The sequence below is a fragment of the Sciurus carolinensis genome, chromosome 7 (genome assembly GCF_902686445.1).
Source record: "Sciurus carolinensis chromosome 7, mSciCar1.2, whole genome shotgun sequence".
NCBI classification, from domain to species: domain Eukaryota; kingdom Metazoa; phylum Chordata; class Mammalia; order Rodentia; family Sciuridae; genus Sciurus; species Sciurus carolinensis.
The window spans coordinates 29,270,459-29,290,363 of NC_062219.1; the positions used below are offsets into that span (position 1 = coordinate 29,270,459).

The window sequence follows — 19,905 nt, forward strand, 5'->3', positions numbered from 1 at the left end:
AACTTACCATTTGTCAAGCGATCAAACAAGAAAATGTCAAAGTCCCACATTCCCACTTTGGAGAGCATATGCTGAAAAGGCAAACAGAAAATAGCACCAAATGAATCACATCAAGACTCAAACATTTACTTCGAGACACAGTGAATTAAACAATTAAAAAGTTAGAAATAGCACACTACTCTCCATGTGCAACTGACTTGGAGTAAACCAAATCTTACTTTACCCACTAATGACAACTCAAAGAACAGGCTGTGGAGTTAAAAACTGAATAGTTCAATGTTAGCCATGTCTCTTTCTGGCTGTGGGAATTTAGTCACATTCCTTAACTTCTCTGTGCTTCCATTTCCGCATTTGAAAAATGTGGCAGATAATTCTATTTTAGAGGGTTGTCAGTATCAAGTACAGTCACACTGTGCTTGAAAAACTGCTCATTCATAACGAACACATATGCTGGCATGTTAAACTGAAGTTCAGCGAAGTGTCTACATCACAGACCCTACACGCTGAAGGGAAAAGGTTTACAACGCAGTTTATAAAAATGAACGTATTTGCTGAGAACATTATTCTGCTCAATGTGAACTGAATGTGAAATTAAGCACTGTACAGGAAAGTTTGAGTAATTGAACATTTTGTACAATTTAAGGGCCTATTTCAATGCAGATATCATTCTGTTTTTCTTTTTTAAAATAACACGTGCTTGGAATTTGCTGGTGACACAAAAGTTGCATTTGTTGATTCTACCCTTACTGTAGCTCTGAAACTCCACCCACTGACTCACATGGGGACCTACTCCCACTCCTTTACCTGCCCCTGACTGGCTTCCCCTGTGTCCCACAGCAAAATTCAAATACATCGCAAAGCCACTGAGACCTTCATGATGTACCAGAGAAATGAAGGGATCTTTGAGGTCTAGATCGAGTGAAACCTTTATCCAAATCACTTGATAGTAAAGGCAGACCTAGCATTTCACCTCGGCCACCTGGACTTCTGGTCGACTGTTCTTTGTACATCTCAACATCACCCTTATTGAGATGTGGCTGTTCTGAGAATGGAATCCCCCAAATGTGGTCTGTCCCTGATGCTCCAGTGCTGGGGTGCTTTGTCTTGCTTTCTCTCCAACCAACCAACTACCCAAACATCAATCAACCAAAGAATTAGCAACCAACCAACAACCAACCAACAGACAGAAAAACTAACATACAAACATTCACCCAATCTCAGTCCCTTCTTTTTTTGTAGACTTAATATTGGGAATGGTTTTTCTGGCATTACTTGCTGCTCATTTCTCAATAATATATATTAATCATTATTAATCATATATTCACTCATTCATTCTTTCTTTCTTTCATTTGTTTGTTCTTTTTTATTTATTTATTTATTTCTGTTACTGGGGTTTGAACCCAGGGTTTTTAACCACTGAGCCACATCCGCAGCCCTTTTTTTTATATTTTATTTAGAGACAGAGTCTCACTGAGTTGCTTAGTGCCTTGCTAAGTTGCTTAGGGCCTCAGTAAGTTGCTGAAGCTGGCTTTGAACTCATGATCCTCCAGCCTCAGCCTCCAGAGCTGCTGGGATTACAGGCATGTGCCACTGTACTGAGCTAATTATATAGATTTCTTAATGGTATGTATATAGTATAATATTAGCAAGTAGGCTATAAAATGCTACCTTTAAACTGGGACAGTGTTTCCTTGAAATTTAAATTCCTTTCACAATTTAGGCATTTTTTTTAAAGATTATCATACGTTAGTTTTCACCCTCAGATCAATGTAGAGCAACAATAGAAAAAATTATTAAAAAAATTATTAGAAGTAACTAAAAACAATAAAGGAATAATGTACCATGTTAATACCCTAATGTGGAATTAGATCCCATTAATAGGTTAATTATTGAGTTATTTTCAGTGTCTCTATTACAATGAAATAATTTAATGGTTTAGAAAATTTAGCAATCCTCATTAATAATCTACCAGTCCAAAATTTTACTTAGTGTTATGTGAATATTTTTTGCATATTTATAAGAATGAAAATAGCTACCATGTGTCAGGCATGAGAATATTAAGCATATAAACATGTTTTAACTCAGGGCTAGTGTTGTGGCTCAGTGGTAAGGTGTGTGCTTAGCTCACATGAGCACCCCTGGAAAACTGCATGTTTTAACCCATTACTCCTATGAGCTGTTTCTATTACTGTCATTTTATAATTGAGAGAAAAGTCCAAATGTGTTGAGTAACCAACCTAGAGTCACAGAGCTCCTCAGAAGCAGAGTAGAACTTCCTCACCCCATGTACTATCAGCTGAGACAGACGCTCTTGGCTCTGACCCACTGCAGGTAATCAGAGGGGTAACCAGCTTACCCGTGCTTGTCCAAGGTAGTCTTCATCCAGCAGGTGGAGCGGGGCTTGTGGTATGATTCCACGAAGCAGCCTTGATGCATGGAAGTATCTTTGGAAACTTAACAGTCTTTTTACCTTTTTCTTGGTGCCAATTTCCCCTGAGTGTGTTGTATCTGTGGGATCAAATGCAGAAGTTCATATATTTAAAAAAGAGCCTATTTTCTCCATTGTGTAAAAATATAATGTACTAAAAAGGAAAGACATTTAAAAGATGCTCTCAATATTTTGAGGACTAAATTGAATTAAATATGGCAATTTAACTCTACATTTGAAATTCTAGATCATAAATGATATTTCATATGTATGGCATTTATTTAAATGTCAAGATATTTCTGAATGTACTTTTGGAAGACATGAAATACATGAATTAAAGACATTTGGTTTTTTTGTTTTGTTAGTAAGTGAAATTCACATACTTCTGCGAACATTTAAAATGGGAAGTTTTGGTTTCTTTTCCTGCTACATTGGAACTGAAGCTCAAAAATTTTGATCAAGCTCTCACCCTATTCTCTTTCCAGTATGACGAACTCCTTCACTTAAATTAGAAGAGCAGTGAGAAAAATGTTCTTAATCTCAGGAATATCTTTGGCAAAGAAATCAATAATCTCAGTGCTAAAGTGACCTAGATGCCCCTTATAAGAAGCAGAGAGGAGACTTGCTTTTCTAATGGAGTGTATTCTCTTCTATTGGTTGCTATAAATGTCTGATCATGGCAGTAGAGATATTTTAATACTCATGTCATGTGTGTCTTTCCAAACTTGACTGTCAGCATCATGACAATTGTCCAGAAATGTGCCAGGCATGTTATTTCAATGTCTGTCAAGGTAGTTCTTATCTCAACTGAAATTCTATGAGTCACTCTAAGGTTGTATAAGTGACATCTGCTGCCAATTTTGGATATAGAGCCAATTTAATACTCTAGTAGGAAAATGTACAGCTCATTTATAAAGCGATTTTGGTTTGTGACATACCTTCTCCCATCTCCCCTTTTGCCCTGTGAAACTCAAAATTACAACAAAGACCAGAAACAGGAAATAATGGCGCTCCCCCATGGCACTAAATGACCAACATCAAATTCATCACTTAGGTTGTATCACGCATGTGAAAACATGATTCAGCAATGGCAAGAACTGCTGTTCTCTGGAAATACTGCCTGATTAAAATTAATTTTTATTTTAAAATGGATCTAAATACCAAGAAAAGAGGCAACCATGTGCACAAGGAGGTAAGTAGAGTCCCACTGAAGTCGTGTTTAGGCACACATCAATATTAAAAATGGTAGACATGGGCTCCGTTCTGCTGGTGGGTTCTCACTCATTTCCATGAGTTTATTAAATCGAAGTTCAGAATAGAATGGTAGTTTATTTAAAAAATTGAGTGCCTGTGTTCAGTGTGGGTGGAGAGGAGAGAAAAGGGGAGAGTGAAAGATGAAGTCTTAGATCAAAGAAGGGCATAAAAATTATGCAGGGCACAGTAGGCCTTTGTAAGGGCAAGGGCTCTACTCTGTGGAGCCACTGCAAAGTGTTATGCAGAGAAGCGGTAAAAACACTTATGTTTAAACAGGGCATACTGGATTCTGTGTTGAAGACTGATTTTAGGAAAAAGGTTTGATGCAGAAAGATCTATGACTTGACAGGAGCAATGGCTGCTTAGACAATGGTGGTAGCAGTGGAGGGGAATGGAGTTCTCTGGAAGCCTAGTGAGGAAATACAGCAAGGAACCAGGTGTGATCCTAAGTATCTAATGATGCTAATTCATCAGGTATGATGAAGGCTGAGAGTCGACCACGAAGTATATACTTAAAAAGAGCATGTTTTATTGTGTGCCTACAAGCAACAACTCTGGTAACAATAAGCACATCTAGCACCCAGATTTTGTTTTTTAAATATGATTTATGACTAAGAGTAATCAGATTGCACTGGTGAAGCGGCCATTTTTAGAACTGGAACAGCAAATGGACAAGGTGAAATGTAGCATCTTGTTATGCCAGAAAAGAAGGGAGACCTCAAAAAATGATGAGATTATTTAAAAATAACAGAGAAAACACATTTTCAGAGGTCCTCTGAGCAGGTATGGGAAGATTTGAGACAAAATAAAGAAGAATAGATTATAAATCATTGACAAATAAGAACCCATGAGTCCATCGCAAGAAAGTAAATAAGCAAAAAGTGAATAAATCAGAAGGGAAAGTTTTTCTTTGCGGAGAGTGCCAACCAGTAAATGTAGAAGAAATAATAGAACTGGAAAATTGCCATTTTGGAAGACGTTATAGTAATAACTGAATCAGGCCAGAATCCTTAATGGATACTAAAGTTATTAAGGAAAATTTAAAAAGCAGTAGGATAACTACATAATATCAAAGCATCTCCCTGCCAATGACTTATTAGGGAGGGAAAAATTGTCAGTTTATAGTGGACAAATGTAGAGGGGTTGCCAACTTCACCAAGTATTTAACAGTCACCAATAATGGGAGAAACTGACATTATGCAGACAGAAAACACCAGAAAAACCCAGGTTGAAGAAACCCTACAAAACAATTGGTTTGTACTCTTATAAAAATGTCAATGTCATGAAACTTAATGATAGTGCCAGGTATTATTTCAGAATAATGGATACCAGACATAGTGCACTAAATGTAATGTGTGATCCTGAATTGGAGCCTAGATCAACAAAAAATGTTCATGCAAGACATTATTAGGATAATTTGTGAAATTTAGATATAGACTTATTCAAGAGATAATAATGCCATATTTATATATTTCTTAAATGTGATAACTGAACTACACAAAAGAATGTCCTCATCCTTTGAGAAACACAGATTAAAATGTTTAGAGATAAAAGGGCATGATATGTACAACAAATTCTCAAGGGATTAAGGAAAAAATTTACAGCAGTAAGGAAAATATTGTAAAATATAACAATTGGTGCATATGGAAAAATAGTATATGACTTGTTTTGTTCTTAATAATTTCATACAAATTTGAAATTATTTTATAGTAAAAAATTTAAGAAGAAAGGACCTGGTAAAGGAAAAGTTTGAAAGAACATCAAGTACAGACATCTCCTTTAAGGAGTTTTAAGGAGTTTTACTGAGCAGTAGAGTAGGAAATGGGATGACAGTTTCATAAAGAAGAAAATCCATTCTTTCAGTAAGTAAATGAAATCAATTATTCCTATGTTATGCATAAGGCATATCTAAAAGGAATTATGCATACAGTGATCTCTACTTATTTAATAACATATGACTGCATCTAATCCTTAAATACTAAGGTTAGTATCTCACTTCCTTCAATTCAGTCCTGGTCTCTGCCCTTCATCTTTGGGGAATAAGCTCCAGTAATGAAAAATAAATAAACAAATAAAAATAAAAAACAAGACACTAATTAATAAATCTAATCAATATGTCTTTTCTTGAAAATTATTCAGAAGTGATGTTAGATAGCCATTGGTAAAGATAATAGCACTTACTTTTCTTATTTGGGGCCATACATAAAGCTAAATGGAAAAAGAAAATCCTCAAGGAGCTCTCTAAAGGGGAAGAACATGAAACAATGCCAGAAAAAATAAGTTCATTTAAATGAGTATTAATTACTAACCACCCAACTATCATTTGTACTATGCGAGATAATAAAAACTAAGATATAAGAAACTGAAGATGTAGCTGAGAGGGGAAAAAAATCCATAAAGAAGGTACCTGTAAACAGATCACCTTTTAGTATAATCGTACTAAGTACTACTTTTTTAAGTATTGAAATGTGTTATGCAATCATTGAATAAGTTCTGACATCTTTGTTTCCAAAAGGACTTTCTGTGCATAGCTAGCATACCTACTTTAGTATTTAGGGGTATGATTATATGCATTTCTGAATAGAAATTTAAATGATTAGTTAAGCTAAGTCTTAGAGATAGCTCAGCTAAATTCAGTTCAGGAAAATCTCTGGCATCTTAATAATGTATCTACTAATGAAAGTGAGATTTATATAAGACTTTTCTATGATAAAAATCATTACTTAGAGGCATTCATAGTTATCCTGATGAATCTTTGTTTCAATTTACTGTTTTATGGTCTCCAAATTCTCATTTGGAATAGTTACACAAAGGTGCTCCAGAATGTTCCATTGCCTAATCTATGTAAGCATTGACCCTAACTGTGAAATTCATTTTCTGTCTACTTGTTCCTTTATGAATATTACAATATGTACTTATTCACACATTTTTGCACTTCTCTGGTACTAATTTTAGGGTTTGGAAGTTGGTATTGGCTCTGCCAGTATGGTAATTTTTAAATTTTACAAGTTAGAGTTGGCTTAAGTGCAAAATATGTTCATAAAAATTATTTTCATTTTTGAGTACCTTCTCTATGGCATAGTCTCTTTATAGGGAATGATAAATGTTGGTGCTAGGGGAAAACTTAAACCTAGTATAAATACCTGAGATTTTTTAAAAAGCTATAAGTGTGCCCACATGATGAGGTACTTTCTGTCAACTGTATACCTGGCTCCTTGAATAAGGTCAATATCAACTATTTCCAAAATAGAGTAGTTAGTAATTAGTGCAGAAGTCTCTCAGGTGATACCAAAGACAAAGAAAGCTTTATGTTTCAGTGAACAGAACTGGCTGCAGGTAAACATGGGACTCCAATTACACCAACTTAATATCAGCATTTTTGAACTTTAATCAAACTGAAACTATTAAATAGTATACTAACAAATGCCCTAGTCTGCTAATTATTGTATTAATAATCATAGAAATTCTTTACTGGGCTAGTGGCTAGTCATAGCCTTTTAAAATTCTTTTCTTATAGATTTTTTAATATGTCTGGTACCACAGAGTTATTGGTGTAAAAGACCATTACACCCAAAGTCAGAAACTCTTTTAACAAACTGTAACTCCTGGTATCTAATGCTTAATCATATCTATAATGGAAATGGTGACAAGGTTGTTAGTATTTCCCTCTCCTAATTTACGTGTAGAGTCTTTGAGATCCTGTCAGATAAGGTAGGTAACAGGCTACTGTAGACTCTACCGTGGGTCATCCCACTGTATGCATGCATGTGTTGGAATATCACACTGTGCCCCATTAATATGCACAATTATTACATGTTGATGAAAAAGTAAAATTAAATAAAAAATTTGTTGATTTAATTTAAATAAATTCAATTAGTTTACAGAAACATCACCATCAGGCGCCCCTTTTCAATAATAAGCCAATTTATAATAGGGAAGATGATAAAACTTTAAAAAAAATTTTTTTGTTTGTTCTTTTTAGTTAATACATAAGATGATAAAACTTATTTAGGCTTTTTTTTTTGGTTTGTTTTTGGGTTTTTTTTTTTTTTTTTTTTTGGTTCCAGGGATTGAACTCGGGGGCACTTAACCACCAAGTCACATACCCAGACCTTTTATATATTTTATTAGAGAGAGGGTCCTGCTGAGTTGATTAGGGCCTCACTAAATCGCTTAGGCTGGGTTTGAACTCACTATCCTCCTGCCTCAGCCTCCCAAGCCACTGGGATTATAGGCATGTGCCACCACACCCAGCTAAGATGATAAAACTTATATGTTAGTGTTTGAAATATTTTTCTCAGTGAGACCCAAAATGCAGTTGCAGGACCTGGGTTCTCTTGCCACTGTCATTTGATTTAATTGACCTCCATTCTAACACTCAATTGTACTCCATATGGTGCAAGATGCACTCTAATTTACAGGTCTGTAAGGTCTTAAGAGACCAGATTCCTGTTAGTTTTCATTGGATTTCCACAATACGCTGCAAATACGCGTTGGTGGAATTAAGTAAGTTATTTTCCTGATGTGTGCTCTAGTCTAACTTTAAGAAGCTGAACCCTTGAGAAATCAGGGAGAAATTTCAGTTTTCAATTCCAGCTTTAAAAAAGATGAGACAAAGTTAATTACTTAAAGTGTCCTGACACACAAGTTGCAAGTTTGCAACATAGCTCTTTCTCACTTATTTCACAGTCTACTAGTTCATGGTTCAGGATTCCTACAAAGTTGGAAGGTTAGTGGAATTGTACAGGATGGCAATTTTCTTGAAAGCAGACCCAAGGATTTGAAGATCGAAGCAACTTATTTAAGATGCATTTGCCAGTTAGACATAATTTTTAAGTAGACTACTTTAAGAAATAAAAAAAAAATGAAGAGGTTGTATGTAGAAAATATGTAGAAAATAATATTAATGGGTTTCCAGAATATACAGTGCTGACTTCTTCTCGTCTTTTTGATGAGGTGCTAAAGATGTCAGTCTCTGAATGAGACTAGTGCTCATTTCAAATTATTAAACACTTCGATTCATTTTCATGTGCTTTGAGCAAATTTCATAATTTGGTTTTGGCTGCAATGACTTCGGTATTCAAATCCACCCTTTCACAGTTTAGCATCTTCAGACATTAAGGTTTCCATTTATTCACAAAGAGAAACAGCTGCCAAAAAAACTTTTAAAATAAAATACTACATCTTTTCCAGTCTCAAATCATCAGTGGTCATAAATGTCCATATTTGTTGATTTCTCCCTGTGCATATTCTCAAAGTCAGAAAATGATATGTAGAAACTGATCACAACCCAATATATTATTTGGTCTATAACATTATTCAGTGTGGAGCTTTTCTCACATGGGGGAGGGCAGAAATATCCTTAAAACAAAATCAGAACCAATGAATTTTGAGATCCTGAATGATTTGATTGAGATAAAATATAAATTAAATTTCTTAACATAGAGGACATTTGCTAGGCTCAGATTTTAACAGAAAAGTAAGAAAATTAATTGTGAATATTAAAAAACAAACATACACAGAACACAAAATCATGAGCAACAGTAACAACAACACTAAAAACGAAAGTTGGGAAAGAAACCCAAACCAAAATAAAATACATGGACACTTTAAAAATCTAACTAGAAGTTGGGAAAACCGATTTGAGTTTAGAGGAGCTAAGAAGTTATTTTAAGTTCTCCAAACTCAGGTCTTGAAGAGAGCGTATTAAAGCCCCGTGACATTAGCTCTTCTGTGCATGAGGATTGCTCACGACGTCTTGATGGCTGTCACTAGCAGAAGAGCTTTGTTTCCACACCGCCACACAGTGGGAGGAGGAGGGGGAGGAAGAGGAAAGTGTTCTTTTAAGGCAGGGCAAAATTCTCTAGATCTAACTTTTTAACATTTAAATTTTCTTTTTTTTTCAATTGCTGTTTTTCTTTTATGTTCTTGACAGTGATGAGTCAGGGGTTGTCAGGGACTTCTCCTTTCCCAACTGGTGACATCCACACTTGCTACCTAGTGGAAGCAAAGTGTTAGAGAGGGTCTTGTGCTTGTCCTCCTCAACCACACCACACCCTGATTTTTGGCCAAATCTTCTGCTTTTGTCTTATTATTTTGCCTACCATAAAAATTCATTTCAGCTGATCTCTAACTTCTGGGGTCAGGAATGGTTGTTTCCTTTCTGTCAGAAGGGAAAAAAGTCTTTCAAAGTAAGCTCTTAAGGCTTCTTTGGGCAATAGAAAGATTTTTTCAAAATCCCAGCTTGAATGAAATTTAAATGAATTAGTAGGAAGCAGATCACATTTCCCCAGTCCTAGAGAAGAAATACGTGCCAGGCACAATGTGGTTTTCTTGAACCCTCCGCTTCGGAGTTTGAAATGTTTAGTAAATCCAGAGTTTTGAGGGCGATGGCTTGTGGTAAGCAAATTGAGATGACCAAAGTTTCAGTTGCTCCTCCGTCTCCAGAGGTTCAAAACTGCTGCAGTAACTCTCAGGGCTCAGCTATACTTAAAATAAATGTGGTCTTTTATCTGGAGATATGTGTTTGGATGTTAAGTTTCACTACAGAAATTCCAGATGCATGCTGTAATGTACATCTGCTTCTCTGCCTTCACTCAGTCTGCTTGCTACTTCACGCCCCAGTCTCAGAATATTGGACTAAGCCTTTGCCTCTGGTCACTCCCTCCAATCTCTCTCTCCTACCACTGACAGATTTATTCCTCAAGCACACTCCTACCATGTCAACCCTCTGTTCTAAATCCTGCAATGGCTCCCCAATGTCTACTTGATTACGTTTATGTTATTTACTCTGGCATTGTGGTCTTTCACACTGTGATGCCAACTTATTTTTCCATTTTTATCTTCTTTCACAGGTTCCCTGCAGACATAGGTCTCTGATCTGCTGGCTTCGATATGCAGCAGAAAGCTATCTCCACCCACTGAAATGTCCATCTCAAACTTTTGCCTCCTGACCTCCTGGTCAGATGTATTCAGATGCCTCTGTGAGTCCTAAAGCATTGTCATTACTATTGTAGTAGCTTAGCCCGCCTTCATAAGCAAGTGTCGCACACATTGTAAGAACTGCTGGGCCACATGGCACTTGACTTCAAAAGTCTTTACTGCAAGAAAGAATGAAGGAAAGAGGTGATTGTAGATTGAGGTGTCACCATTTTCCTCACACATTACCTGGCTCCCATGTGATTATTAAATTGAATGAATTATCCACATCAGATTAGATTCATTCATCTATCACAACTAATAACAGAGATGATGCCTTGGTTAGAACTTGAATATCTATTTCTTTCCTGAATTTGTTGGATTTTCTGAATGATTAAAAGTGCATTTTTAGAATATCCATTCACTTTATCCAATGGTAGAGGTCTGTTTAGGAACTTTTATCCTAAAATCTTGCAGAAGAGGATCCCTTATGCTTTATTCTTTGGGAAGGAAGTGCCCTGAAAGCTAAATTCCTCTTTCTTCGTAGGTTACAAAGACTGATTGAATTATATTGCATTTGAGTGAATTTTCTGACTTAATTAAATGGGTACTATGTGTGAGTAGAGTGTAATATTTTACCTGTAAATATTCACCCTTAGTCCAGCAGAGAACTCCGTGGTTTTGTATGGATCATAGTAGCACCTTAAGAGTAGTCACATCAATTGCTCTTGGTATGGGACACTGAAGAATAAAGGTCCCATTCAAGTAATGTTGGGCCATGGAAAGCTATATATCTCCACACTGAACTATATCAAAACAAAGAAAGGCTTGTCTTAGATGATGATGGCAGTGTTCACTTGCATGAGTACCTGACTTGACACCAAAGACACGCTAGAGGTACTCAATCTGGAATAAACACAAAGAGCCTCCCATTCAATGTATTCAATCTTAGCAGAAATAGACTTGGGGCTGGGGTGATGGAACCAAGGAATATTGAGTACCCACCAGATTGTTTCCATTTGTCATCACATTTAATTTTTCTAAAAGTAGATATTATAAAGTTGGCATTCATAGGTACATTTTACAGATGAAGAAATGGACTCAGAAAAGTGTATTGATTTATTCAAAGTCACACAGTCAATAAGTAGCAGAGTGGAGACTGGTACCTGGGTCTGTCTCTTCTTGAGGATGATGCTTTGTTTATTATATCCTGCTTTTATACAGGAAAGGGTAAAGAGTAGGGGACATGTTTGATTCTAGCACAGAACCCTGTTTTCTCTGGGGCATAATGATATATCAGTACTTGAGGGATTTCAATTTTCTTTCCTTTTAAAAAATGTATAGTAAAGTGACCAAAATCATAGAAGTAGAAAATGGGATAATGCTGGTTAAGGAGTGGGGGATGTAGAAATAGGAAATTGCTGTGGGTGTGGAGTTTCAGTTATGCAAGGTGAAAAAGTTCTAGAGATCTGCTGCACAACACTGTACTTATAGTACATAAGTAATAAGACTGGACTGTACACTTAAAAATTTAAGGGGGTAGATCTCATATGTTACTTACAACAATTAAAAGCATACTCAAACAAAAACAATAAAAGAAATTTTAAATATAACTCAAATACAAATGTTTAAAGTCAGTAAAGACTTGAAGGTTGAAGGCTAAAATTGGTATCATTGAATAGGAATGTCAGAGTAAGAATACTGAAATGCTGATCTTGAAAGACAACCATAAAATAACTAGAAAATAACCCGAGAAATAACTTCATAGCAAAATTTGGAAGTGATTCTATGTATGTAACTTTCCTGTTTCACTAAATGTACAAATATAATATTAGGAAATGAATAATAAATCACTTGTGGGTTTTAAAATTGAAAACACATGTCATACTGACACTGACTTAATATGATTTGATTATTATGTTGTTACCCAAAGAAATTCACAGACCTTGGTTAGTGCTTGCAGCTTTGGACAAGACAAACATTTTTGTTGTGTACATAGAGCAGAGCAGTCGCTAGTGGGGAAGGGAAAGAGTGGGAGGTACTTGGGCAAACAGGCTGCTCAAAATAAAATTTTGACAGGATGTGCACAGTACTCCTGTTTAACCATTTTGGAGCCTGAAAGTCACTAGAATTGTACCCAAAGGGATCCCTGCTCTTTGAGACATCATCCTACTTGTTTCATGTGGTCCACGGTCATTTCTCTTCTTTCCTTCCCTCTAGAAAACACAGATGTCTTTTATATATTATCTAAATATAACTCATTACCTTTGTAATTTTAAATAGTGTTCTGATTGAGAATAGTTATCCAATAAATCCATGCTTTCCTTTGGTAGTTATTAATGAATGAAATGGAGGATTTACTTGGCTATCTGATTTCGCAACAAATATCAGTTGAGGGATGGGATATAGCTCAGCTGGTAAAGTGCTTCCCTCAGATGCACAAGGCCCTGGGTTCAATCCCCAGTAACACACACACACACACACACACACACACACACACATACACACACACACATCAGTTGAGCATGGGCTCTTCCAAGTACTGAAGCACTTGCATGTATAAAATATTCAAAGCACTGTTTCTGCCTTTATTCCAAGGAACATGGTGGGATGAGCTCTTGAACCTTTTCAGCACTTGGATTTCTACTTTAGCTGGGATGGATAAGGGAGGTTTTAATATAAAATGGCTAGAAATTATAATATATGGTGAAATACATGAGCAAGATGAAGTTATTTTTCTAGCAAGTGTGCCACTCTCAAGAACATGGTCGTTCATTTCAACCCTCACCTTTGGTAGAGTCAGGAGCCTGTCTTTCCACATGGGATAAGGCAAGATGGTGCCTAGTATGTCTGGGGGTGTGTGGCAGGGTGGAGAGGGAGAGATGGCAGAGCAGAAGGAAAGGAATGAGCAAGGAAGACCAAAAGAGAATGGACAAACTGGGCATGGAGCTATCATGCCTCTCCCCCTCTCCCCCGTGTCTTCTCCTTCAGACCCAGCAATGGCACTCTTCACTGAGAAGTGCTGAGTTAGGAGGAGAGAAGGCGAGAGACACAGCTCAAACTTCACAGGCTTCACTGCGATTTCTCTGCCACCTTGCTTTTGCATGTACATGTCTACAACTTCGCCTTGAGTAGATTTCTCTATGACTTCAGCCAGTTGTGTGTATACTCACGTGTTCTTCCAACGTAGCCTTCTATAAGCTAGTTTTTAGAGCTGTGTGGTCTCTAGAGCCCCAAGATTAAGAACATTCTTCCAACCAACCACTCTCCCTGCCATCATGCTTAACTTCATCTGGAAGGAAAAGCAGGACCAGCTACCAGAAAGAACAGGCTCATGAATGACAACTCTCAAAACCATCTGGGATGCACAGGATGGTGCAAAAAAAAAAAAAAAAAAATCCCGCATTACTTAAGTTGCCTTTCACTGAAACCACCTCCTAGGGGTGTTTGTCCCTTTTCCTTTTTTTTTTTTTTTCTTGTGTGTGTGTGTGTTGGTTTTGTTACTAGGAATTGAATCCAGAAGCACTTTACCACTAAGCCTCAAACCCAGTCCCCACTCTTGAAAAATTTCTTTTGAGACAGGGTCTCCCTAAGTTGCTTAGGGCCTTGCTAAGTTGCTGAGACTCACCTTGAACTTGTGATTGTCCTGCCTCAGTCTCCCAAGTCACTGAGATTACTAAAAACTAGCTTATAGAAGCCTACATTGGGAAAACACGTGAGTATACACACAACTGGCTGAAGTCATAGAGAAATCTACTCAAGGCGAAGTTGTAGACATGTACATGCAAAAGCAAGGTGGCAGAGAAATCGCAGTGAAGCCTGTGAAGTTTGAGCTGTGTCTCTCGCCTTCTCTCCTCCTAACTCAGCACTTCTCAGTGAAGAGTGCCATTGCTGGGTCTGAAGGAGAAGACACGGGGGAGAGGGGGAGAGGTACGATAGCTCCAAAACAACTCAACCAATGACTTGTAGCATGGCTAAGAGGATAGCTCCTTGATGGCCTCAATGTCCTCCTGTTTCTCTTCACCAAACCTGAAGGCATGAAGGTTTACCTTGGCTCAGACCTGAGCTGGGTGCCACTGATGCAAAGATGAGAGACATGGAGCCTCTACTCGCAGACAGCTCCTGTCATGAAGCAGAGCTCATTCCTGTTCCTCCATGGCATTCAAAGCTGGCAAAGTGACCCTGGGGGGAAATCTCTGCACTCTCCTGGGGCCTCCAGAGGGCTTTCCAGCAGGTGGGTAGTGTAGCTAGACAACAGCAGGGTTTGGACCTCCAGGGGCAGTCTGGCACCACCATGGTTCTGCCATTCTCCCTGCTGTTTGTCCCGTGGCCACAGAGGAGAGCCTTCACGTAGTTCCATGCTCTACCTGGGGTCTCTGCCAGGGGCATGTCCAGCGGGGCAGAGCCTACACTCAGTGACTGAGATGAGCTGTGTCTTAGTCCATTTCTTGCTATGATAACAGAATACCACAGACTGGGTAATTTATAAAGAAAAGAAATTTATTTCTTACAGTTCAGGGGGCTGGGCATCCAAGGTTAAGGGGCCTGCATCTGATGAGAGCTGTTTACTGTATCACCCCCATGCATCATCACCTTCTGTGAGGGGAGGGGAGCAAATGCAGAGAAGAGCGAGGAAGGGGACCCAATCCATGCTTTCATCAGGAAACCTCTGTAGTGATGATGAACCCAATGCCACGATATGGCATTAATCTACCATGAGGCCAGAGTTCTCATGACCCGACCACCCCTTAAAGGCACCACCTCTCAACACTGTTACACTGGGGATTAAGTTTCCAGCACATGAACTCTGGGGGACACATCCGGATTACAGCAAGAGGCAATAAAAAGTGTACTATCAAGGAAAGGGTGCTTGGGTTGGAACGAGATTCAAGTGTGGGTTCTGCCACTCATCAGTCTTTTGGGTAAAAGCATTGAAATGAGCCTACAGGAGGCATACGAGTTAGGCCAGCTTGTGTGTAAGGAGATCTCCAGTCAGAACACAAACATCATCTGGAGATATTTTACATGAATATTTGAGCTTGGATTAATTTGCAATTAGGTAGGCAAAGCCAGATGAATAGTTCCTGATGGACGGGGGGCCAGAAGGAACGGTCCTGAGTGTGGAGTTCTATGAAGTAGGGAACTTATGGGGAGGCAGGGCTTTGAGATGGGGTAGAAGGTGGGGCAGGGAACAGAAAGAGGGGAAAGAGGTTGAATGGTCTTCCTGGCTCTTTCCAGTGACTGGTGTTCTGTGCTGAACACCCCAGAGCAATGCCACCCAATTCACATTCAGCAAAAGCACTTATCATGCTTCTTTGAGTTGTCCTATCTACTCGCCTTTCTTAACCACTGCACAGTTAGCTCCTTGAGGGCAGGGGCTATGCCTTATTTACCTTTTAATCTCCAGCACTGAGCACAATGAAATGAATAAAGAAGGTGAAAATTAAAGAAAAACTATCCATTTGGTAATTCCCTGGGAGTCCCAGTTTTTAGGACAAAATAACCTACTATTGCCTATCATGATTCTAGAGTTAGAAGTGAAGAAATAGAATACCAAAAGGTTAAGTAACTCAGCAAGATCCTTATAACAAATACAAGAACAGGCATTAAAACTGTTCCCACACCTTTCACTAACTGATATTGTTTCTTTGTTGTGTGTAACAGAATTTTTAAAAAATCAGGTTTAATTAGGGCTAAGGCAAATGTTGTAAGTTTTCCATCTTTCCAATAAAGTCACATTAATTATTTTAAATGATCATCTTTCTAATAAGAATGAAGGGGATGGGTATCAAATCATCACTCTGGTGACTTGTCCCAGACATTTTTGGTTTACACATATGTACTAAGCTGGATTTCCAAGTGAGTGGAAGTCAGTCCCTTCCTTAGGTGCCAGTCCCTAAAAGCAAGACCAGCCCAGCTTTTCAGTACCCTAGAGAACACCCTTTCAGTAATGACAAGCAGCAGTCTGCCCTCTTGATGACCTCGTAGGGTTGACAGATTTCACACTGTTGGAGAATGGAGAGTGAGGAGTGTGCTATTTGGAGACCATCCAGAGCTATTCTTCAAAGTGTCAGAAACATCACAACAGGGTGCAAAGTTCAGAAGTTCAGTTAAGTTTAAGGTCCTTCACCTTGGAAAGTTTTCATTAATTTTTTTCTCTTTCTTATATATCCCAGTGAATGCTGCAGTTGCAAATTTGTCAGCATGACTTGGTCAAAACCCACTCAACATTATGCCAAGGATCTGCTTTGAAAGATTATGCATCTGTCAAAATGTGCAACTCTGAGAGGCTTAGATCATTTAAAAAGTATCTGATTTTCAGTAACCAGATTTCTAGTTATATTTAATTTCCAATTCTCTCAGGAGCTCAAACTCTGAAATATTTTTCTTAAGAACAACCAAACGTTCTGAGATTTACTTTAAATTCATTCTTTGTTGACTTTAAGCCTAAAGAGAAACTTAATGGTTAACGAGTCATAAATCATAAAACTTTATAATAATACAGTAGAATGTTATGATAATAGCTTCAGAAGTTGTATTTTATGTTTAAGACACTTTAAAACTAAAAATTATCCGGATAAAATAAAAATACCAAAGTTGCTTGATAACTGCACTTTAGGTAGCAATGCATAGCTTAAGACGAGAGTGCTACTGGGATTTATGAGTTCAGTGTGGGAGGCATTACTTCCTAGGGGGCATTTGGGAAACATTGGGGGACAATTTTGGTTGTTGAAATGATGGAAAGGGCCACAATGGAGTTTATAATGATCAGAACCTGGAACCTAAACCTACTCTGTTTTAAATATAAGAAAAAGAATTCTTTTTGCATAGTTTTAATATTCTCTTTAAAGAAATTCAACTACTATGCAGATTAAGGGGTGAATGTAGTTTTGGCAAGGAGGTATTGGGTGGGAATGGAGGAGGAAGGGGTGGACAAGGCTTTTTCAGATGTTGTTCTCCATCTTAGGAAATGTTTGACTGTGTTTGCAACATAACACACCTGTGTCAATCTGCATTTGTCACATTCACAGGGATTCTGCATGAAGGTGCAGTAGATGCTTCTTTTATTATGTCTTCTAGGGTGGTTGAGGACTTGGTCCTCAGTGTAGTGATATTAAGAGGCAGTGGGACCTTTAAGAGTGGATTCCAGTGGAAGATCTTTAGGTCACTGGAAGGGATTAAAGAAGTTATTATGGGATCCTTGTGAGTTCTTCAGAGAGGGTTATTATAAAAAGTAAGACAGGCTTCTTGCCTGCCTCTCTGGTGCCTGTGCCACCACAGGATTTCTCCCATCACTTCTGCTGTGATGTCATTCACCATGTTCACCTCACAGAGCTGAACAGAAGTTGGCGCCATGCTCTTGAACCTCTGAAGCTGCAAGATAAATAAACCTCTTTTCTTATAAAGTATCAGATCTAGGTATTTTGCTATAGCAACAGAAAACAGACAAATACAATATCCTTTAATGAATGTGTCTTTGAAAGACTATTTTTTTTTTAAATTTTATGTTTTCTTTTCAGTTATACATGACAGTAGAATCTATTTTGATATATTTATACAAGCATGGAATGTTTCTTATTCTAATTAGGATCCCAGTCTTGTGGATATACATGGTGAGATTCAGTGCTGTGTATTCATATATGTGCATAGTGAAAGATTTCTTGTTTTAGGGCAAAATTTCCAGCCACAGTTGTCAGATGTTATGTATAATTTACCTTTAGTAAAAATGGAATATGCCATTCATATCAAAAAGTCTTTTTGAATAGCATCTTAAATAATTTATTTTTTTCATTCAGTAAGTATTTGTTAGGTCCCTACTATATGCAAACTATTGCTCCAGGCACTAGGATATAGCAATAAAAAGTATCTTTACTTGTGGAAATTATACTTCATTAACATAATATCAAAATGAAAGAAAACTGATTTTCATTAGTCTAAAGAAAGAAATAAATGAAGACATGGTATTAAATCTCACATCAGTTAGAGGGCTATGGCTTAGTGTCAGGGGATGTGTGCACCTGATTCTGCCATTTGGCATTAATTTTATATAGCAAAGTGATTGTCATTTTTTTTTTTGCTGCCTAGCTTTTAAAACAATGTATTTTTTTGTTGATGTTTTTGATGTTTCTCAGTCTCATTTAAAATTATATTCCACAATTTAAGGAGTAGAATTTAAATTTTTCAAAATTCTCCAGTCCAAGGTTTTATTTTTTCATAGGTAATTTAAATTGTCCTTAAATTGCCATTGAGACCTCCTTTCCTATTATTTATGCCATTAATATAACAGATAAATGATTACCAGAGGCTCTTAATTATTATTTCAAGAAGTATAGGTATTCATTTTCTTAATCTTCTCTATTTAAGACTCTTAGAAATAATCTTGAAAGGTGATTTAAGGTAGCTGGATCTGTTCAATAGAGAGTTCAAAATACTCTCAGAGAATGAGACACATCTTATTATTAATTTTCATACAGTGGGTGTTTCTTACATATTCAGCTATTAATGTCAGATGAAATTCATCCATTGTGTTCTTCTGTTAGTCATTTTCAAAGAGCTGAAATAAAATCCCACTGCTTTAGACTATTTTCAAAATCTCAGGTGGCATTACTGGCCTTTATCGGTACAGCAAATGGAAATTTTGACAATAAAAAAGTTCAGCTATTCATAAAGATTGTTTTGAAGTTCCAGTTAATAATTGCTGTTTAAAAATAATTGACTCTGAGACATTCTAAGATTATGAAAAGTCATGAATCACTAGAGAAAAACTAAGTTATGCCCCAAATAGCTTTATATTTTGTTAGGAGTTTTGAGTTGTGTTATAATTCTTTCAAAACAAGTTATCCATGTTTGGAAATTCTCAATTAAGAGAACATTCGTTCAGTCAGTTGACTAAAGCTTGCTTGTCTTTCCATATATTAAGTCACCTTTATCTTTTAAGACATTTCCGCTGAGGTATCATAATCTATTTGCCTGTGGAAACGATTTTTCACATGAATAGTAAGATATTTTGGCAGTGGCATGAAGAAGAATGTTGACATTTTAGAGACCTGATATTTCCTCTTTAAGAAAAGGGGTTGCCATAATTAAGAGGAATAAAGGTGATAGAGAAAACACCCCTAGAGAAGAGATGTTTTAAAGAAAGCGACTTTGTTTCCTTCCCACTGCTGGAGCTGAGCAATTAAGAATAGAGCCTGACACATAGTAGGTTCTTGGGGAAAATCTACTGAAAGAACTAATGAACAAAGAAGAGTATTTCAGTGGTCCAGAGACCTGCCTGAGGAGCATGTGTCGTCTGCAGGGAGCCA

General features: G+C 37.3%; 1 protein-coding gene across 2 annotated transcripts in view; it reads right to left on the minus strand.

Moving 5' to 3' along the window:
• The window catches only part of Pde7b (phosphodiesterase 7B), a 297,370-nt gene that overhangs the window by 35,107 nt on the left and 242,358 nt on the right, over positions 1-19,905 (minus strand). For both annotated transcript variants that reach the window (XM_047557470.1, XM_047557469.1), the window contains 2 exons: positions 2,357-2,508; positions 8-71 (listed from right to left, as the gene is read on the minus strand). In XM_047557470.1, the coding sequence (XP_047413426.1) occupies positions 8-71; positions 2,357-2,508 (216 nt within the window). The remainder of the gene's footprint in view (positions 1-7; positions 72-2,356; positions 2,509-19,905) is intronic.